This window comes from Lissotriton vulgaris, chromosome 10, assembly GCF_964263255.1.
Source record: "Lissotriton vulgaris chromosome 10, aLisVul1.2, whole genome shotgun sequence".
Taxonomy (NCBI): Eukaryota; Metazoa; Chordata; class Amphibia; order Caudata; family Salamandridae; genus Lissotriton; species Lissotriton vulgaris.
In genome coordinates, this window is record NC_141698.1 from 747,327,204 (window position 1) to 747,347,040 (window position 19,837).

At 47.2% G+C, this 19,837-nt stretch overlaps 1 protein-coding gene across 1 annotated transcript in view; it reads right to left on the reverse strand.

Moving 5' to 3' along the window:
• The window catches only part of YME1L1 (YME1 like 1 ATPase), a 465,708-nt gene that overhangs the window by 313,438 nt on the left and 132,433 nt on the right, over positions 1 to 19,837 (reverse strand). The window contains exon 10 of the mRNA XM_086941610.1: positions 1,478 to 1,630. Within this exon, the coding sequence (XP_086797736.1) occupies positions 1,478 to 1,630 (153 nt within the window). The remainder of the gene's footprint in view (positions 1 to 1,477; positions 1,631 to 19,837) is intronic.

The window sequence follows — 19,837 nt, forward strand, 5'->3', positions numbered from 1 at the left end:
AGGCGGGGCAGCGTCGGCCGTTGGACGTGCAGAGCACTACGAAAGTAGTGCTTGCGACGTCCAACGGCCGACAGCCGCACTTAACGGGTTAAACAAAGAAGTAAAAAACAAGCTCTCGGCATTGCATGGGGGGGGTTGGAGCGGATTCCTTTAAAGTCTGATGGGTTGGGGGGGGGGGAGCGGATACTTTGAAGTCTGATGCCGAGGCTCACAAACTGATAACAAATGGTGTGTGATGTGATGTGCACGCGTATGCCTCACACGCCTGCTTCACATGGAACTGTATCGAATCCGCAGTGGGTAGACTTTTCGTTAGACTACTACAATCTCGCCTTACATCCCTACGGGATGGAACTGATGAGACCTACAAATTTTAAAGGGGGGGGGGGGGAGAATGGTATGTGTTTGGGTAAATATCACTTATGTTTTCAGCTGATCCTCGTTAATTGCTTGCAAACTAACAAGGATTGGCACAAAATGTAAGAGCTTTAATCTTGTGTTTTCATCCGCCCCTCCCACTCTACCCCGCTCCAGATTTACTTTACTTTGGAATTGTCACTCCTCACACTATAAAGCGATCTAGAAAAATATGTTGCATCTTTGGCAAACAGAGGTGCAACATAGCAAAGATTGTTTATTTTCTGAGTCTACGACCAAGCATTTAAAACTAAAGTATGAGCTTCCTCTGTGAGTTGCACGCATCCTCACGTTTGGTAAAAAAAAAGTCTGCTAAGTGTGCAAAATAATCACGTCCTGGTGGAGAGCCAAATATATATTCAGATAAGAACACAATTGGTCTGCTCATGTGGTAAAATCAACATCGAAATCGGTGGTCCTGAAAATATATCTTGCCCGAAGAAGACCCCAGTTCACCAGAAAGTGCATATCTGGGATCCTTTTCTATCCTGCACACAGCAGTAGGACGCATGTTGCACACAGCAGTAGGACGCATGTCGTTATCCCTTGCTTGGAGCAGTGATCGGGATGGCTCGTAAAGCAATTCAGGCCTACAGTGCAATACTTCTCGCATTTCTTAAAGTTAAAGCTGGCGGCGTTAAAAATAACAATGTTTTTTACTTTTGCTTTTTTATACCAATAGCAATTGCGCTATGCAAATATATTTACAACATGCAAATAAAAAAACAAAAGTAAAAAACATTGTCATTTTGAAAGTCAACAGCTCTAACTTTAACAAATGCTAGACCTATTGCAATGCAAATGTTTGTTTTATACAGCCAGTGCATAAATTAACAAAATCTGCATCTGAAAATTGCAGAAACTAAACTTTGAGGGAGGGGCGAGATACCTAGGATTTTGTTGTGTACACATGAGCTACAGACTTCATACAGCCTTTCTGTTGTGCTTATTACCTCAGTATTAATCACTTTCGATTACCAATTTTAAATGATAACAAATTAAACTGCGAAACATAGTTGAACATTGGAAAATATTTGCTACATTAAAAAATGCTACATACTGAAAAGATTTCGTATTCGGCTGGCTCCAACGCCCACAAACATTTCATCAAACTCAGATCCAGAAGCATAGTAAAATGGGACATCCGCTTCCCCAGCTACAGCACGAGCGAGAAGGGTCTTTCCTGTACCAGGTGGTCCAATCAAAAGAATACCTATAATATCAAATATATATAAAAAAGAATCATAAAAAACTTTAAAAGCAACAGCAAATCACTCTTTCCCTAACAATTTTAAGTTTTGCTCTTCTGTGAACATTAGGATATGAAGATGACAGAGAATGAGGAATAGAAAATTTAAAGAAAAGACATTATATCCTATTCAAAGTGCAAGGCGATTATTTTTAACAGTGGATACAGGAGTAAAGAAGACTATTTATGTATTTATTTTTTAAACAGTGCTTTAACATGCCAATACTGCAGCAATTGGGCATTTGGCACATTTTAAAACGGTAAATGGATTAGCTCATTTACTGACATTTTCATTTGGAAGGAAGGTCCACACGGATTAGTTACTTACCTGTAATCCTAATTCTCTTCCAGGGGTATCCTCATCAAAGTCATAAACATTAGAATATTCCCGCCCATGCGCGGGACCCCGGAAACACTATATTATATGTGCCCCACATATTTATATCCGTATATATATATACATATAATAATAAGCAATTGCAGCCTAATAAACAACAGATCTGAAACATGCTGTAAGGAATTTCCACCATACATGAAAAACATGCATTAGAAACAGGAGAAACAACAACAAAATGTGTTTAGAAACTGTTTTAATGCTCAGAAAACAGTAGAAATTCTCAGAAATCACTGAAAGCATAGGAAGCTCCCAGGCTGCATTGCAAATACACAGTCCAAAAAGGCTGAAAACCTGCCCTGTAGCTGCTTAACAATAAACTGACACCATGCCTTCAAGGCACTCCTGACCCCCAGCCTCCCATCATGCCTCAGGGGTGTCCGCTAGGTCAGTTGTTCTTTGCGGAGACTGAAAAAACCAATGAACAAAGAGGTTAACAATATCTCTAAATTATAATAGTCCTTTACCAGGGTAGGCGGGAGGGTTGCTTATGACTTTGATGAGGATACCCCTGGAAGAGAACTAGGATTACAGGTAAGTAACTAATCCTTCTCTTCCAGGGGATCCTCATCAATAGTCATAAGCATTAGAATAGAATAGCGAGCCTCACCTCATCTCCCTGCGGGCAAAGGAGAACACAGAAAACATGATCAGTAAGCTCAGAAAAACCAAGCTAGGATAGAGCAAAGAAAATATCAAACAGATTCCTCAAGGAGGCTTGGCCTACTTGAGCATCAGCCCTGGAATCAGATTCTAGGCATTAGTGCCTCGTAAAGGTATGAACTGATTTCCAGGTGGCAGCCTTGCAAATCTCTGACATTGGGGCGTCATGTAAGAAAGCAACTGTTTGTATCCTTCTTTATTCATTGCAGGTAATCATGATTGTGTCTTTGATGTACGAATGTGGGGACTTTCGGGATGCAGAGCTTTTGCAGCTGGAATGGTGGTATCGGACAGGAGGGAGGCGGGTTCACTTGAACAAGCGTAATGGCAGCGGTTAAACTCTGCACATGGAATGTGCGTGGCATGCACACACCCTCACGTAGATACCAAATTTACTCTTATCTGAAGAGGCACAGAGTCCAGATTGCGCTCTTGCAAGAGACCCACCTAAATGACACAGAAGTACATATGTTACGCCGCAGATGGCGTGGGCAGCTCTATGCCACAGGATACTCGTCCTATGCCAGGGGCGCACAGATATGGGTGAGGCCGGGAACTCCCCTTGAGGTGAAACATTCCTATATTGGCAGGGAAGGAAGACTGGTGGTGGTGAGGGGAAGACTAGATGGGCGCCCTGTAGTGCTAGCATCAAAATACGCCCTTAACAGACCAACAGGGGTCCTCACGAAACTCTCTACCGTCTTATCCCCATGGCAGGGCCTCCCCTGGATATTGGGTGGTGATTACAATTGAGTCTTAGACGCCGCACAAGATCGCTCCTTCCCACCCCTACCGAGTGCAACTGTGCAGGGATCCATGAAATCCTTCGCTGCCTGGGCCGCGCAATGGGATCTGTGTGACGCATGGCGGTGCAGCAATCCGGATGCCCGGATATACTCATACTACTCGGGCGCACACGACCTACATGTACGGTTGGACAGATAAATGCTGACTAACGATTCGCTCCCACAAGTGACTGACACCTACTATATGGGTCGCACGCATTCTGACCACAATCCACATGTTTTAGACCTAGCGTGGGCACATACACGTCCCCCTGTCCCCACCTGGAGACTGCAGCCAGACCTGTTGCTTGACGCCCCCTTCCGCGATTCCTTATTCGCCCAAATAGTTCACTACTTTGAGGACAACACAGGAACGGCATCCACCCCCCAGATAGAGTGGGACGCCTTTAAAGTTGTGATACGGGGCCACTGCTTAGGTACACAGGTTAACATACGGAGGCAGCTGGAAAAAGATCTGACTAGGATTGAGGCAGACCTCCTACATAAAGAGCAGATTGCGGATGTGGGTGGAGGGGGGGACGTGTTGGAAGCTCGGGCGGAGCACGAGCGGTTACTGGAAAGACTGCGCTGCCTCAACTATGTGGCCCATTCGTCCCGCACGCACAGTAAGGGCGATAAGCCTCGCAAACTATTGGCCAGGCTGATTAGCAGGGAAGACCGAACGAAACCGGTGACGGCGATACAGAATGGCGGGGGCGACATGCTCTACTCGCAAAACGAAATACACAATGCATTCACCACTCATTACAACGCACTGTACCGCTCCTACCTACAAACTTCCGTTCTGGACATAACCGAATATCTAGCAAACATATGGTTGGCGACACTGTGGGACGCCCAACGCGGAGACCTGACGGCACTCATGGCGCCGGAGGAGCTCTGCGTGGTCATTGCTGCGCTATCCAATGGCAAGTCCCCGGGCCCAGATGGATTGCTGGCGGAGTTTTATAAGGCCTATTCGGATTTGCTGATCCCAGAGCTGATTCGGATGTACGAGACGGCAATGGAAGACTCCTCACTTCCACCCACGCTCAATGAGGCAACCCTTGTCTCCCTCTTAAAACCAGGCAGAGATGGGAAGCAATTGGGGTCGTACCGACCCCTTGCTCTTCTGAACACTGATTATAAAATCCTAGCGTCCACTTCAGCGCAGAGACTAGCCCCTTTCACACCCAAACTGGTGCATGCCGACCAGAACGGGTTTGTACCCACGAGGAGCACCTCATACAATATCCGCCGATTTTTCAGAGTACAAGAGTATGCAGTGAAACAATGGCCAAGGTCGTGGTGCTTAGTGCTTGATATAGAAAAAGCATTTGATTCTGTGGAATGGCACTACCTTTGGGCAGTGATGCAGAAATACGAGCTGGGGGATGCCTTCATAGACATGGTAAACTTGCTGTATCAGACGCCCACAGTACGGGTCCGCACCGGCGGCATACTGTCCGCAGCCATCATAGTCAGGAGAGGCACGAGGCAGGGCTGCCCTCTGTCCCCACTGCTTTTTTCCCTAGCGATGGAGCCACTAGCGGGACTGTTAAGGAGTCAGAGTGAGGACTGGGGCATCCCCTTGGTAGACGGAACCCATGCGGTCTCGCTATACGCAGATGACCTACTTCTGTATATCAAAGATCTCACGCAAGTGCCACAAGTGCTTACGGACACCCTAGACGCCTTTGCAGCCTTTTCAGGGCTCAGGGTTAACTGGGGTAAATCCGGGGTATACTCCTTCAGCCCAGACATGCAGGAATGCGAGGTGCGACTTGGTGGAGTGCGGCTGGCCTGGCACGCTACCACATTCCGATACTTAGGCATCCATATCTACCTGTCCCCCGTGGATGTGTTGGAGGGTAACCTGGTCAGAGCCATCTCTTCCCTGCAAGCACAAATAACCTCCTGGAAAACGCTCCCCCTAAACGTCACTAGCAGAGTAACCCTGACAAAAATGATCGTACTGCCAAGGCTACTGTACTACTACTCCAAAAAACTGGAATACATCCCAAAACGCATCTTTCTAGAATTGGAAACCATAGTTAGAGCGCTCATTTGGAACACCGGCAGACCCAGAGTGGCACTGGCGAAACTTTACGCACCAGTGGCAGCGGGGGGACTAGCGGTTCCCAACCAGGAACTCTACTACCTGGCAGCATAATTGCAATGGGTGGTTGGTTGGCTGAGTGGGAAATGCCTGATGGACACGACTTCCGATACCTCAACTCTGACCCACACACAAGTCCTCACATTGTTTCATCCCTTGGCCAAACCACCTCGCCCAATGCAATTACGTTTAGCAGTAGCATATAAGTGGAGAAGTGTGGCTCACGGTGTAGAGCAGGCAGACCTGGAAGCTGAGGTCAGACCCGGGACCAGGGTTCAATTCCCGACGCGGCAGGGTCTTGAGCTCAAATGTCCACGGACTCGATAATTCTCGCTTCGGTGCCTGCTCTAATCATGGGTTCTCACTCTGCAACTCTGGGCATTAAGCTTGCTTAATCTCCACAACGGCCCCCCTGCGGCGGGGATGCCTGGCTTTCACCTTGGGGATGCCCTGTAGGGGCTATCTCACAGGGAAAAAAGCCAGGACGGGTTCCCAAGGCAAGCGCCGGGAAACCTCCGGGTAGCTGTGCGCTCAATAAATGCAATAATAATAATAATAAGTGCTAAAAGCGTAGCTTGTGGCTCACACAGGCGGTGACGCCCTAGCCCCTGCGCTCCCACTGTTAGGCACTCCCAAAGATGGAGGGAACGTAACCGCGTCCGCACTAGAACTATGGGAACTAGCCAGGATAGACACGATTGCTGACCTCTATGTGGAGGGCGCCCTGCTTCGGCGGCCACAGACCTACCGGTAGGACAGTTCCTGTTGCACACATCCTGGATACGCACGTACACAAAAGCCTTGGGAGACATGACCGAGGAACCACAGATGCACTTGCTGGTGCAGTATTTGCACATCATGGGAAATGGATCCCACGTGATACATTGGCTCGCACAAGCACTATTGTCACACACAACCCGCACCCTCCAACCACTAAGAGACAAATGGGCAGCTGATAGGAGTAGAGACTGGACAGAAAAAGAATGGGAGAGAATACTGGAGGGATCCATTAATATCCCACGCAATTCGCGTTTTAAAATCATACAATTTTATATCGTACATAGAGCATATTTGTCACCGGACAAAATTAACCAATATTTCGCAATAGACATGTCCGCATGCCCACGCTGCTCACTAACAAATGCGGACATCCTACACATGCTCTGGACGTGCCCTAGACTACTCACATACTGGCATGGCATAACGTCATTGTTAACGAAAGGGGCTGGTGTGGAACTGCCACACACATGGGAGGCATGTTTGCTGGGATTGTTTAAACAAACGAAACATACTAAAGTTCACACCAGGTTCTGGGATCTCGGACTAGTCACTGCCAAGAGACTTATCACCAAGCACTGGAAGAGTAGAGACCCACCACAACTCCAATATTGGTGCACCTCCCTTAATATCTGGGCGGCTGCAGAAAGCGCAACCCTTCACAGGGAGGAGACGGCGGGACAGAGCCATACCAATAGCACTACCTTGCGATGATGTTTTCAAATCATTTCACCAGGCGTGTCTTGACCAGGGAGTCACATAGACTACAAATAGGTAGAGCGTCATTGAAATAACAGATGTGAAAGGGGGTAGCGCACTTGGGGGAGGTGACCGGGTCCCAGTAGACAACAGCATGTCACGCACACGACACAAGGTAACAATCGCGCACCACCGATAAGCAACTCTAACCCGCCCCACTTACGTAACACCGGACACCGATGCCCCACTGTGACCACGCTGCAGAAAAGGCCACCCACCCCAACGCCACATTCCCCATACCTGAGAGCAATGACATGCATACATCGACATAAGCGAACACGTTGCCTGCATATACGCCTTCCTAGCCTTACCCCAGAATAGTGCTTCTTGTGTTCCTTTTCCCTATTATTATCGACCCCCCCTTTTTTTTTCATTATTTCACCGGCATATTCCTTCTCCCCCCCAGTTAGCCAAGTTGACAATGTCCCTAAGAATTCATTAATGGACGCAATAGTTAAAATGATCGAAACCCACAGTGACACAGGACATACGGTTGTTCCTTTAATGGTTCGCAACACGCACGCCTTTATCTGAGGAGACACTTCGCATAACGGGTCTACTCGGCATGATACGAGACGAGACGTCACATATGAATGACGCTGGGTCCTAACCGGCGCACATTAGTGAAATGCACCACATTTACAACAGATCCAAGCGACGACCTGCCCTTACGACACCCCACTGGGCGCACACTTGCTGCACACGATGGGCCACAACCACAGGACATGTACCATCGACTCAGTTACCAAGCGCCATCTCCATTCTAGCTGATGGTCCATGGCTCTGTGGAGACAGGCAACACTCTCCAGTATGAAGTATGAAGAACTGTTATTTGATTCATTTGTTGTTTTTCCTTTTCAGCATCGACAGCTAAGATATGAGAAGATTGTAATGTAGAATACTGTTGCTGAGCATGTTCATTGATATGCCTTGCAAAGATAACCTTTATTTTACCCTCCTCAACCTATTGCTCTGTATTGTTACTTTACGTTAAACTCTCAATAAAAATATTCAAACAAAAAAAAAAATGTAAGAAAGCAATTGTTGCCGCTTTCCCCCTAGTTGAATGTGCCTTAGGAGGCAAGGGTAAGGGTCTTTTCGCCAGCTGGTAAGCTAAGGTGATACAGGAAACAATCCATCTCGAAATGGATCTCTTAGCTGCTGGGAAGCCTGTTCTCATGGCGCCATAATTGACAAATAACTGATCTGTCTTCCTTATGCCCTTGGTGTTTCTAAGTAGAACTTAAGCACCCTCTTGAGGTCTAAGGAATTAAGCGACCGCTCCGCCTGGGTTGCTAGATTAGGGACAAAAGATGGCAGGGAAATAGACTGATTGATATGAAAATCAGGAGAAAAACGCAAAGGAGACACATTTAGGTCTCCATATAGCTGCACAACCTATTATTAATGAATTTAATGAATTAAATTCGTAATCAGTTCATTTTTTATTTCTCAATTTTATCATCAACTCTTCACTCTTTTCTTCACTCTGTTGTGTTTCAATCCATTATATCCATTAGCTTTGTTCCTTAGCCTTTCAAAAAACACAGGAGAATCCTTGTTTCCTTATGCCACGTTTTTAATGCAAATCACCCAATGCATTTCGGGAAAATAATTCCCTTCTTCGGGGGTTTCTAAAGTGCAAACAGAATAAAACCTGATCAATTTAAGAAGCAAACATGCTTTGTACAACAAACATTTTAAATACCATGTGTATTTCAAAAGAGATCACGTATGCCTCATATTCCTGTTGTTTTATCAATACACAAACTGTAAGTGTCATTTATTATATATATACATGCATAGTTAACAGCAATACCCCTGTTCAGTATCTTCACCCCTGAACGTGACTTACAGCAACATTGCTATAGCCTTGTCGGATCATTAACTGGTATCTGTTCTCTAAACATCATTTAGTGAGCTGAATAAGAAAATATACCGTGACGCGCTTACCGTGGCACTATTTCATTTAACCTTTTTAAAATAACATCCAATTCAGGAAAAGCATCCCACGGCTAAACTGCATTTTGCTCCCTCTTCGCACTACAGGGAAAGCTTGACAATTACCAGAATCCCCCTGACTACGAATCATCACTGAGCTACAGTCCAAATGACCCGCCCAAACAGTTTCGGCGGGTCATTTGGACTGTAGCTCAGTGATGATTCGTAGTCAGGGGGATTCTGGTAATTGTTGTGCAGGAGATGAACAAAAGCGAGGCAGACAACATAATTTCAGCAGTTGGGTGAGAAGTTCACTGCGAGGCGGCTAGTCACGTGTCAACACAGCTGATAAGGAGTAGGGTGATTAGAGCAAGTGTTTGTCAGCGTTCAGTCAAGCTTTCCCTGTAGTGCGAAGAGGGAGCAAAATGCAGTTTAGCCGTGGGATGCTTTTCCTGAATTGGATGTTATTTTAAAAAGGTTAAATGAAATAGTGCCACGGTAAGCGCGTCACGGTATATTTTCTTATTCAGCTCACTAAATGATGTTTAGAGAACAGATACCAGTTAATGATCCGACAAGGCTATAGCAATGTTGCTGTAAGTCACGTTCAGGGGTGAAGATACTGAACAGGGGTATTGCTGTTAACTATGCATGTATATATATAATAAATGACACTTACAGTTTGTGTATTGATAAAACAACAGGAATATGAGGCATACGTGATCTCTTTTGAAATACACATGGTATTTAAAATGTTTGTTGTACAAAGCATGTTTGCTTCTTAAATTGATCAGGTTTTATTCTGTTTGCACTTTAGAAACCCCCGAAGAAGGGAATTATTTTCCCGAAATGCATTGGGTGATTTGCATTAAAAACGTGGCATAAGGAAACAAGGATTCTCCTGTGTTTTTTGAAAGGCTAAGGAACAAAGCTAATGGATATAATGGATTGAAACATAACAGAGTGAAGAAAAGAGTGAAGAGTTGATGATAAAATTGAGAAATAAAAAATGAACTGATTACGAATTTAATTAATTAAATTCATTAATAATAGGTTGTGCAGCTATATGGAGACCTAAATGTGTTTCCTTTGCGTTTTTCTCTTGTTTGCAGTGCAAATGGGCGGAGCACGGAGAGCGAGCACGCCGACAAAGTTTAAAATGGACAGTACAAGTTAAGTAGTAAAATTAAAGAAGAAATAAGGTGTGCATCTCCCCACCACCTATGTATCATGATATGAAAATCAGACACCACCTTAGGGAGAAAAGAAGCATGCACCCTTAAGACTACTCTGTTATGATTGACTCTATTGCAGACAGGAAAGCTTTCAGAGCAAGATGGACCGCTCGTAGCTCCAGCATATTGATGTGGTAGGACTGTTCTTTTGCAGACCACCGTCGTTGTATTTGAAGGCACCCCATGTGTGCCCCCAGCCTTGCAGAGACGCGTCTGTCACCACCGACTGCACTGGAAGTGGCTGGTGAAAAGGGACTCCCACCATCATATTCCGCTGCAGAGTCCACCATGAGAGGGAGGATCTCGCCGTCTGGGAGAGAGATATCTGATCTTTCCAGCGACCTGTTGACTGATCCCACTGGTCCTCCAGAGTCTGCTGCAAAGGACGCATCCTCAGCCTGGCGTTGGGGATGAGAAAGATGCAGGACGCCATGGATCCTAGCAGGGATGCCACCTGCCGGACTGTCGGTTTCTGCATCCGGAGTAGAAGCCTGCACCTCTGTTGCATTGAAGACAGTCTCTCCTCCGAAAGATACGCTCTTTCCACGCTTGTGTCCAGAACGGAGCCGAGGTAGTGGATGGTCTGTGTGGGATGCTGCACTGACTTCTCCATGTTGACATGAAGACCGAGGTTGTGCAGCTGTTGCAGACAGGTCTGGAAGTCGTGTCTCACTTGCAGCGGGGATGGACCTTTCAACAGCCAGACGTCTAGGTATGGATAGACGAAGAGACCTTTTTTGTGAAGAAAAGCTGCCACCACTGCCATGCATTTGGTGAAGACTCGCGGAGCCGACTTGAGACCAAAGGGCAGGACCTAGTATTGATAATGTTTGTGGCCGACCACAAACTGCAGGTACTTGCGATGAGGTCTTGCAATGGAAATGTGGAAATACGCATCTTGGAGGTCCACTGAACACATCCAATCCCCTACTTGTAGATGTGGACATATTTGGTGAAGGGCGAACATGCGAAACTTCTCCTTGACTATGACCTTGTTCAGAAGTCGAAGGTCCAGGATCGGTCGAAACTTGTCCTGATCTTTTTTGGGGAGAAGAAAGTATCTGGAGTAAACTCTTCTTCCTCTTTGGGATGGCGGAACCTCTTCTATTGCCTGCTTTTGAAGAAGAGCTTTCACCTCTTTACGAAGCAGCTTTAACTGATGAGGACAATACTATTTTCGGTGGTATGTCCTTCGGAAGCACACTGAAACGTAGCACGTATCCATTGCGCAGTATATTCAGCACCCAGCGATCTCTTGTGATGCTGGGCCACTCTGCCAGATGTTGCGAAGAACTTCCTCCCACTGGAGTGGGCAACGGCGGTAGAGGAAGCCAATGCTCATGACTTTCCTCCTGCTCTCGCCATGGTAGAGAACTGCTGTTGGTGACCACCTCTATCTCCGTTGGACTTTCCTCCTCGAAACTGGGACTTCCCTTGGTTCTTGTTCTGGGACCACAGAGGGGTTTGAACCCTCTGTTGAGGCACCTTGCGCTGGTTGGATTTGTAGCGGTGCTTAAATTCCTTCTTTTTCTCCAACCCGACCGTCTTGACGGTGTCCAACTCGGTTTTCTTCCTATTCATCTCCTTATCTGCGTGGGCGCTGAAGAGAGAAGAACCAGAGAACGGGAGGTTCAAGATTCTCTGCTGCGCATCAGGCTTAAGTCCTGTCAATCTTAACAGAACGACCTCCTGGCGCATATTCCATGCGCGTAATAGTGCGCTGATAGTACCGCACCATCTGCCGCTGTTTCTTATCATTTGATTAACCACCAAAGATCCCTCCGTGACTATTTTGTCGAAGTCCTTTTGGTCTTCCTTTGGGAGCTTTGTTTTGAAACGCTCCAAAGAGTCCCAGAGAACTCTGTCATAGCGGCCAAGCAACGCAGCCACACTGGGGACCTTAAGGAATGCAGCAGCAGAAGTGCAGGCCCTGCGACCCCACGAGTCCTGGGACCTGCTCTCTTTGTCTGGCAGAACAAAAGAAGTGGCTGATACAGCAGGTGTCTTCTTTGCTGCAGCCACGATGACTGAGTCTGCAGTAGGAGCCGTCTTGACGAAGACCGGATGCGAGGTAGCCGACTTATATTTCTTTAAGAGGCGAGCCAGCACCGCTTTGATGTTTGCTAAAGTTAAAAAAGTGTCCATGACCGGGTCAAGGATCCCAGGAACCAATGGGAGCAATGCCCGAGATGCAGTCTTCTGATGGAGAGTCTCGAAAATCACTGTTGTCGTGACTTGTGGGACAGACATCTCAATATTGAGCTTCTGAGCACCTCTCTGCAGAACCTCATGGTATGTGTTAATGTCATCTATGGAAGAGACCCTGGAAATCGGGCTGTTCGATAGTGTGGGGGAGTAATCCCTCCTGGAGGACCGGGTAGAGGAAGTCAAGGAAGTAGACAGTGTTCTCCTACTTCGCCGGTGTGCCCTGCGCCCCCTTTCCTGTGATCTGCGATCTATAGTGCCTTCTCTCAGGGGACCCCTCGTGCCTGTGCCTGGGAGAGCTCACTCTATCCACTTCGCCCACCAGTCTCTGAAGAGGAGATCTATGAACAGGACTGGCATACTCCTGCATTCGCCTTGTTGCCTCAGTGTCCTGCCAGTGATTTAAGGGCAGCCGCCATCTTGGGAACAACTGAACAGCAGCAGGGGCCTCCTTAAGTCTTGAAGGAGACTTGCGGACATGGGCATCAGCTTCCGGAGTGGCTGACCTTGAAGAAGCCCTCCTGGAAGAGTGAGAGGAGGAATGGCGCGAGGCTGACTCAGTCATCAGGACCACCGATCCATCCCCAGACCTCACGAGGCCTGTCTCAAAGTTGAGCGTGCTCTCAACGTCGAACTTGCACGCACTCCAGACGTCGATCTAGGCTTCTGCAGTCTGCCTGACGTCGAACGTCGTCAGTGATGTCACTGACAATGTCATGAATGATGTAATATGTGAGATCATCAGGAGTGGATTGCGGGTGCGCGAAATATAGTTAGTACAACTAACTATATAGGAGAAATTTCAATGGTTTTGTATGAGTGAAATATTCAGCTAACTATAACACCCCTAAAACGTAGTTTTTGAGTGAATTTTAAAGGTTTTTTAAATGCTAATTCCTAACTACATAAGGCCTGAAACCTATGGTTTTTTCAGTGAATTTCATAGGTTTTTTAAATGCTAATTCCTAACTATATAAGGCCTGAAACCTATGGTTTTTTCAGTGAATTTGCAAGGTTTTTGAAATGCTAATTCCTAACTATATAAGGCCTGAAACCTATGTTTTTTTTTTGTGAATTTCAAAGTTTTTTTTAATGCTAATTCCTAACTATACAAGACCACAAAGCCCACCAGGAATCTCCAGTATGCGCCAGGGGACTGCATAACAGAGAGGTGTAATGAAGCCACGCCCCTTTTTACACCTCTCTGCAACTCAGCCCCCGGGCGAGTTTGTAGAGGGGTAATTAATTCCCCTTGCATATTGGGGGTACCTGGGGGCCAACTAGCCCACCTTGAACCTGCAGTATGCGCCAGGGGGCTGCATTGCAGAGAGGTGTAATGATGCCACACCCTTTTTTACACCTCTCTGCAACGCATCCCCCGTGCATGTATGAAGAGGGGGAACTAATTCCCCTTGCATCCTGGAGGCCCCTGGGGGGCAACTAGCCCACCGGGAACCTCCGGTATGCGCCAGGGGGCTGCATTGCAGATGTGAAATGAGGCTATGCCCCTTGTTACACCTCTCTGCAACCATGCCCCCTGGCGCGTTTGCAGAGGGGCAACTAATCCCCGTGCATACTGGGGGTCCCTGGGGGCCAACTAACCCACCGGGAGCCTCCAGTATGCGCCAGGGGGCTGCATTGCAGAGAGGTGTAATGAGGCCACACCCTTTTTTACACCTCTCTGCAACACAGCCATCGTGCATGTTTGAAGAGGGGGAACTAATTCCCCTTGCATACTGGGGGTCCCTGGGGGCCAACTAGCCCACCAGGAGCCTCCAGTATGCGCCAGGGGGCTGTGTTGCTTTGCCCCAGAGGGCGGCGGTCCCCGGGCAGTGTGGGGGGGATTGGGCACCCCCCACACTTCTTTATCACTATGCCCCCGAGATTTGGTCCCCCTAGGGGGTAATTTTAAAACAAGCATTTGCAATGCAATAGGTCTCGGAGCATTAAAGTCTGAGCTATCGGCATTGTGTAGGAAGCAGACCCAGCGACAATAGATCTCTGGCGAGGCAGCGCTTACGCGCTGTTCAACGCCACGAGACCTAAAAACCATACCGGGTTTAAAAAAAAAAAAAAAAAATTGGCCTTGGGGGTCTTTGTGGGACCACCTTAACAGGCCTAGGGGGTCAGGGTGTTTCTACCCTGCCCCCTATTTGTGTTCTACACGTTTATTTTTTTGATTTCTTGTGCCTCAATCTAATGAGCACAAGATGGCTGCCAACACTTCCTGGTTTGGAGTGTTGACAGCCAATAAGCATGCAGCTTTCTCGGAAAGGTACGCGCAATGTCCGTGTACCGAACGCATACGTACGCGGACCCGTGTGCGCACGGTACGCGCACCCCGCGATTCTTTTTATTTTTTTTTGCCTTGGGGGGTCCTAGTGGGACACCCTGAGCAGGCCTAGGGGGTCAGGGTGCTTCTACCCTGCCCCCTTTTTGAGTTCTACACGTTTGTTTTTCTGCCTCAGTCTACCGAGGCACAAGATGGCTGCCAACAATTTCTGTTTTGGAGTGTTGACAGACATTGGCAGCCAATCAGCATTCAGCTCGCACACGCGAAGGTCCGCGCACGCATATATAAATATATATGTATTATAGTTAGCTGGACATTTTACTCATACAAAACCATTGAACTTCCCCTGTTATAGTTAGTTGTACTCACTATAACTTGTGCGCCCGCAATCCACTGCTGATGTCAGATATTACATCATTCATGACATGGTCTGTGACATCACTGATGACATCACTGATGACATCATCCAGTGAATGTGGTTTGCTTTGATGTTTAAATATGTATTATAAATACACTACTTTGCATTGAAGAAAGAGTGGATATATAAATATAAATGTGTGGATGGTGGATTTAGTAACAGTGACATTGATTGATTCTAATTTGTAGAGTCTCACTATATATAATGTGTAGTTACTAAACTGTGTGAAAGTCTTTATTGCTTTGTCTTAATTGCAATGTTAAAGACTATATTTGTTATTGGTTTCCTAACTGAGTATTTATATGGGTAAATGAATGTCTATGTGGTTTGGTGGGGGTGTGTGATTGCCAAAAAATGTGTGAATAGTTCATTCAGTAGGGATATGAGGTTAAGACTACATGTTATAACAGTTGTTTCAGTGAGTGTATAGGTTTATGGGTGTGGTGGTGATTAAATATTTCTCTCAATGGTACATCTCCATTAAACTTGAAAAAAAGGCAGTGTATGTGACAGTTATATCTAATTAAGTGTGCCTAAGACTTAGTGATTGTACGAGTCCCTATATGGATCACTGGATACTTGTAAAAGTGATTTTATAACAGACAGTGTGAGTTACTGTCTTTATAAATAGATGAAGTGGTGTTTGTATAAGTGTGTAGGTGAGTAAATGGAAGTATAATTAATTGTTTGCATAAGTCAGAAGGATGTCTTTATAAATGAATACAATGTGTGCTGGTGTGTAATGTTGAAATAGGCGTATAAGTATATTTGATAGTGTTCTGTTGATTATTCACTGCATAGAACACTGAATCTATAGGTAAGTGATTAGATGTGTGTAAAGTTCTATGAATAACTGAGTGGGTGGCTATTGGTGTGTCAATGGTTTCAAATATGGCACTTTCTATTTTACAGTGAGTGATGAAAGATTATACAAGTGTGTGATGAGGTGTATTTGATTGTCACATGGAAGATGTCATCAGTGATGCCATCAGTGATGTGACTGACCATGTCATGAATGATGCACTTTTTGTGACGTTCCGGTGGCGCAGAAGAACAAGTTACTTACCTTCGGTAACGCTTTTTCTGGTAGATACAATATCTGCCTGTGGATTCCTCACATTGTGAATATCCCCTTGTGTCAGCAACATTCGGAAAATCTTTACCAAGCCTCGCGCCGACTTGGACGTCAGAGACACGGCCTTGCACGCGACTCCGCTGACGTCACCGACACCTATAATAGGCCCACGCCGGCGTGATGACATCAGTTCCGCCTTTTTTTCCGTGCCTTCGAGGCACACGGACGGACCAATGACAGTAGCTATATACACAGTACATGAAGTCAAGATAACACACACAGTGTGAAGCAAATGCAGGAAAGCAATTGAAACATCTCCTTGACAACAAAATGTATATACATTACATTACAGAAACCCAGGTAAAGAAGAGTGGACAACGGGGAGGCGGTGGGTCAGTGAGGAATCCACAGGCAGATATTGTATCTACCAGAAAAAGCGTTACCGAAGGTAAGTAACTTGTTCTTCTGATAGATACATCTGCCGTGTGGATTCCTCACCTTGTGAATAGAGTCCCACAGCAGTCCCCACTCCCGGAGGAGGGAGTCCACTCTTCTAAACCAGGAAATCATGGAGGACAGAGCGCGCAAAGGGCCCGTCCATCCTCACTTCGGAATACAAGCAGTAATGCTTCGCGAAAGTGTGGAGGGAAGACCAAGTTGCCGCCCTACAAATATCCTCCACATGAACACCTCTAAGCTAAAGCTGAGGTAGAAGATTTAGCCCTAGTAGAATGAGCCCTAATACCCTCTGGAGGCTCCTTACCGGCCAAAGAGTAGCAGATCTTAATACAGAGGACGATCCATCTTGACAAAGTTCTCTTATGGACCGCTCTTCCTTTCTTGCAGCTAGCAAACCCAATGAAGAGCTGGCCATCCAAACGACAGTCTTTAGACCTGTCCAGGTAAAAGGACACCGCCCTCTTGGGGTCCAGACGGTGTAATCTCTCCTCCTCCTTGGAAGGGTGTGGGGGAGGATAAAAGGTAGGGAGGCTAATGGATTCACCAAGGTGGAAAGGAGTTACCACCTTAGGGAGAAAAGCAGCCCTGGTCCTAAGAACCAAACGATCAGCATGAATGGACAGGAATGGGGGCTTGGAACTAAGAGCTTGAAGCTCACTTACCCTCCTTGCTGAGGTTATTGCAACGAGGAAGACTGTCTTAAGAGTCAAAAGCCTCATAGGACATTTATGAAGAGGCTCAAAGGGAGCACCCATCAAAAAGGTCAAATCAAGATTTAAGTCCCACTGAGGCACAATGAAAGGAGTAGGAGGGAACTTATTTGTGAGGCCCTTCAAAAACCTTAGAACAACAGGAGACCTAAAAAGAGACGGCTGGTCAGGCATGCAGAGAAATGCCGACAGCGCAGAAAAATAGCCCTTAACTGTGGCAACAGCAAGCCCTTGCCGCGCCAGAGAAAGAGGGAACTGGAGAACATCAGACAAATGAGCTCTCAAAGGGTCAATAGATTTCACCCCACACCGAGAGACAAATTTTGACCATCTGTATGAATAAATGGTCTTAGTGGAGACACGCCTGGCTGACAATATGACCTCAGCCACGTCAGGTGGGAGTGAAAAGGAATTCAGGTTGCCCCTTTCAATCTCCAGGCATGAAGGTGTAATGTCTGGAGGTGGGGGTGTAGAACCTGCCCCTCCATCTGAGCGAGGAGGTCTACCCCGAGAGGGAGACGGAGCGGCGGGTGAGAGGAGAGGTGGAGAAGATCTGTGTACCACACCCTTCTCGGCCAATCCGGGGCGACAATATTACTTGGGCCCGGTCTTGGCGAATCTTCCTCAGAACCAGAGGAATCAAGGGTATGGGAGGAAACGCGTAAAGGAGCGGTCTTCCCCAACTCAACTGAAACGCGTCCCCCAAGGCACCCTGCATTGGATACTGAAGACTGCGGAAAGACGAGCAGTGAGCATTCTCGTGAGTGGCAAACAGGTCCACCCGAGGAGCTCCCCACATCTGAAAGATGTTGTGAACTACCTCCGGATGGAGCCTCCACTCGTGGTCGGCCGAGAACTGCCGACGGAGAGTGTCCGCATGAACGTTCAGAACTCTGGCCAGATGATTTGCCATCAGACAAATCTGATGGTCCTGAACCCAGGACCAGAGACGCAGAGCCTCTCTGCAGAGACACTGCGACCCCACCCCTCCCTGCTTCTTGATGTACCACATCGCGGTCGTGTTGTCCGTCAGGACCTGGATCGAACGACCGCGAAGGGAAGGGAGGAAGGCCTTGAGCGCCAAACGTATCACCCGCAATTCTAGAAGGTTGATATGAAGCAACCTTTCCTCTGGAGACCAAAAAACCCTTGGCCTCCAGATCCCCCAGATGAGCACATCACCCAAGAGTGGATGCATCCGTAATCACTGTGGCCACCGGAGGAATTAGATGAAAAGGCTTCCCCTGTGACAGGTTGCCTTCCACGCACCACCAGGACAGATCCGCCGCAGCTTCTCTGGAGATCCTCACTGACTCCCTGAGATCTCCGTTGTGCTGATACCAGTGCCTGCGGAGGCACCACTGGAGCGCCCTCATGTGCCAGCGTGCATGGATGACCAACAGAATGCAGGAAGCCATCAGACCGAGCAGACTAAGGACCTTCAGGACTGGAACGACCGCTCCATTGTAAAATAAAGGCATCATTTCCTGTATGTCCCAAATCCTTTGAGGAGGAGGGAATGCGCGACATACAGTCGTGTCCAGTACAGCACCTATGAACAGGTTGCGCTGGGAGGGCACCAGGTGAGACTTGGGTACATTTATCGAAAAACCCAACCTGTACAACAACTGGGTTGTCTCCTGCAGATGATGGAGCACTCTCTCTGACGACTCCGCTTTGATCAGCCAGTCGTCCAAGTAGGGGAAAACCGGAATCCCCGACCTTCTGAGATGCGCTGCCACCACCGCCATCACCTTGGTGAAGACTCGAGGCGCAGTAGTAAGTCCAAAAGGAAGGACCGCAAACTGATAGTGTTGCGATCCCACCGTAAATCGGAGATACTTCCTGTGCGACTTCAGGATTGGGATATGGAAGTAAGCATCCTGCAAGTCGAGCGACACCATCCAGTCTTCTTCTAGCAGCGCTTGAAGAACCTGAGCAAGGGTGAGCATCTTGAATTTCTCCTGTTTCAGATCGAGATTCAAGACCCTGAGATCCAGAATCGGATGAAGTCTGCCATCCTTCTTGGGAATCAGGAAATTCCGGGAGTAGCATCCCTGACCCCTTTCCTGCTCTGGGACCACCTCTATCGCACCCTTTCTTAACAGAGTCAGCACTTCCTCCTGCAGAAGCAACAGATGTTCCTCCGTGCAATAACCTTGGCAAGGAGGGTAATTGGGAGGGAATTCCCGAAAGGGAAGAGCATACCCATTTTCTACAAGACTGAGAACCCAAAGATCTGATGTAACCGATTCCCAATCCTGTAGAAAATGGGTAAGCCGACCCCCCACCGGACCCACATGATCCTGAATGGCGGATCTAGAGCTGCTTTTCTGAG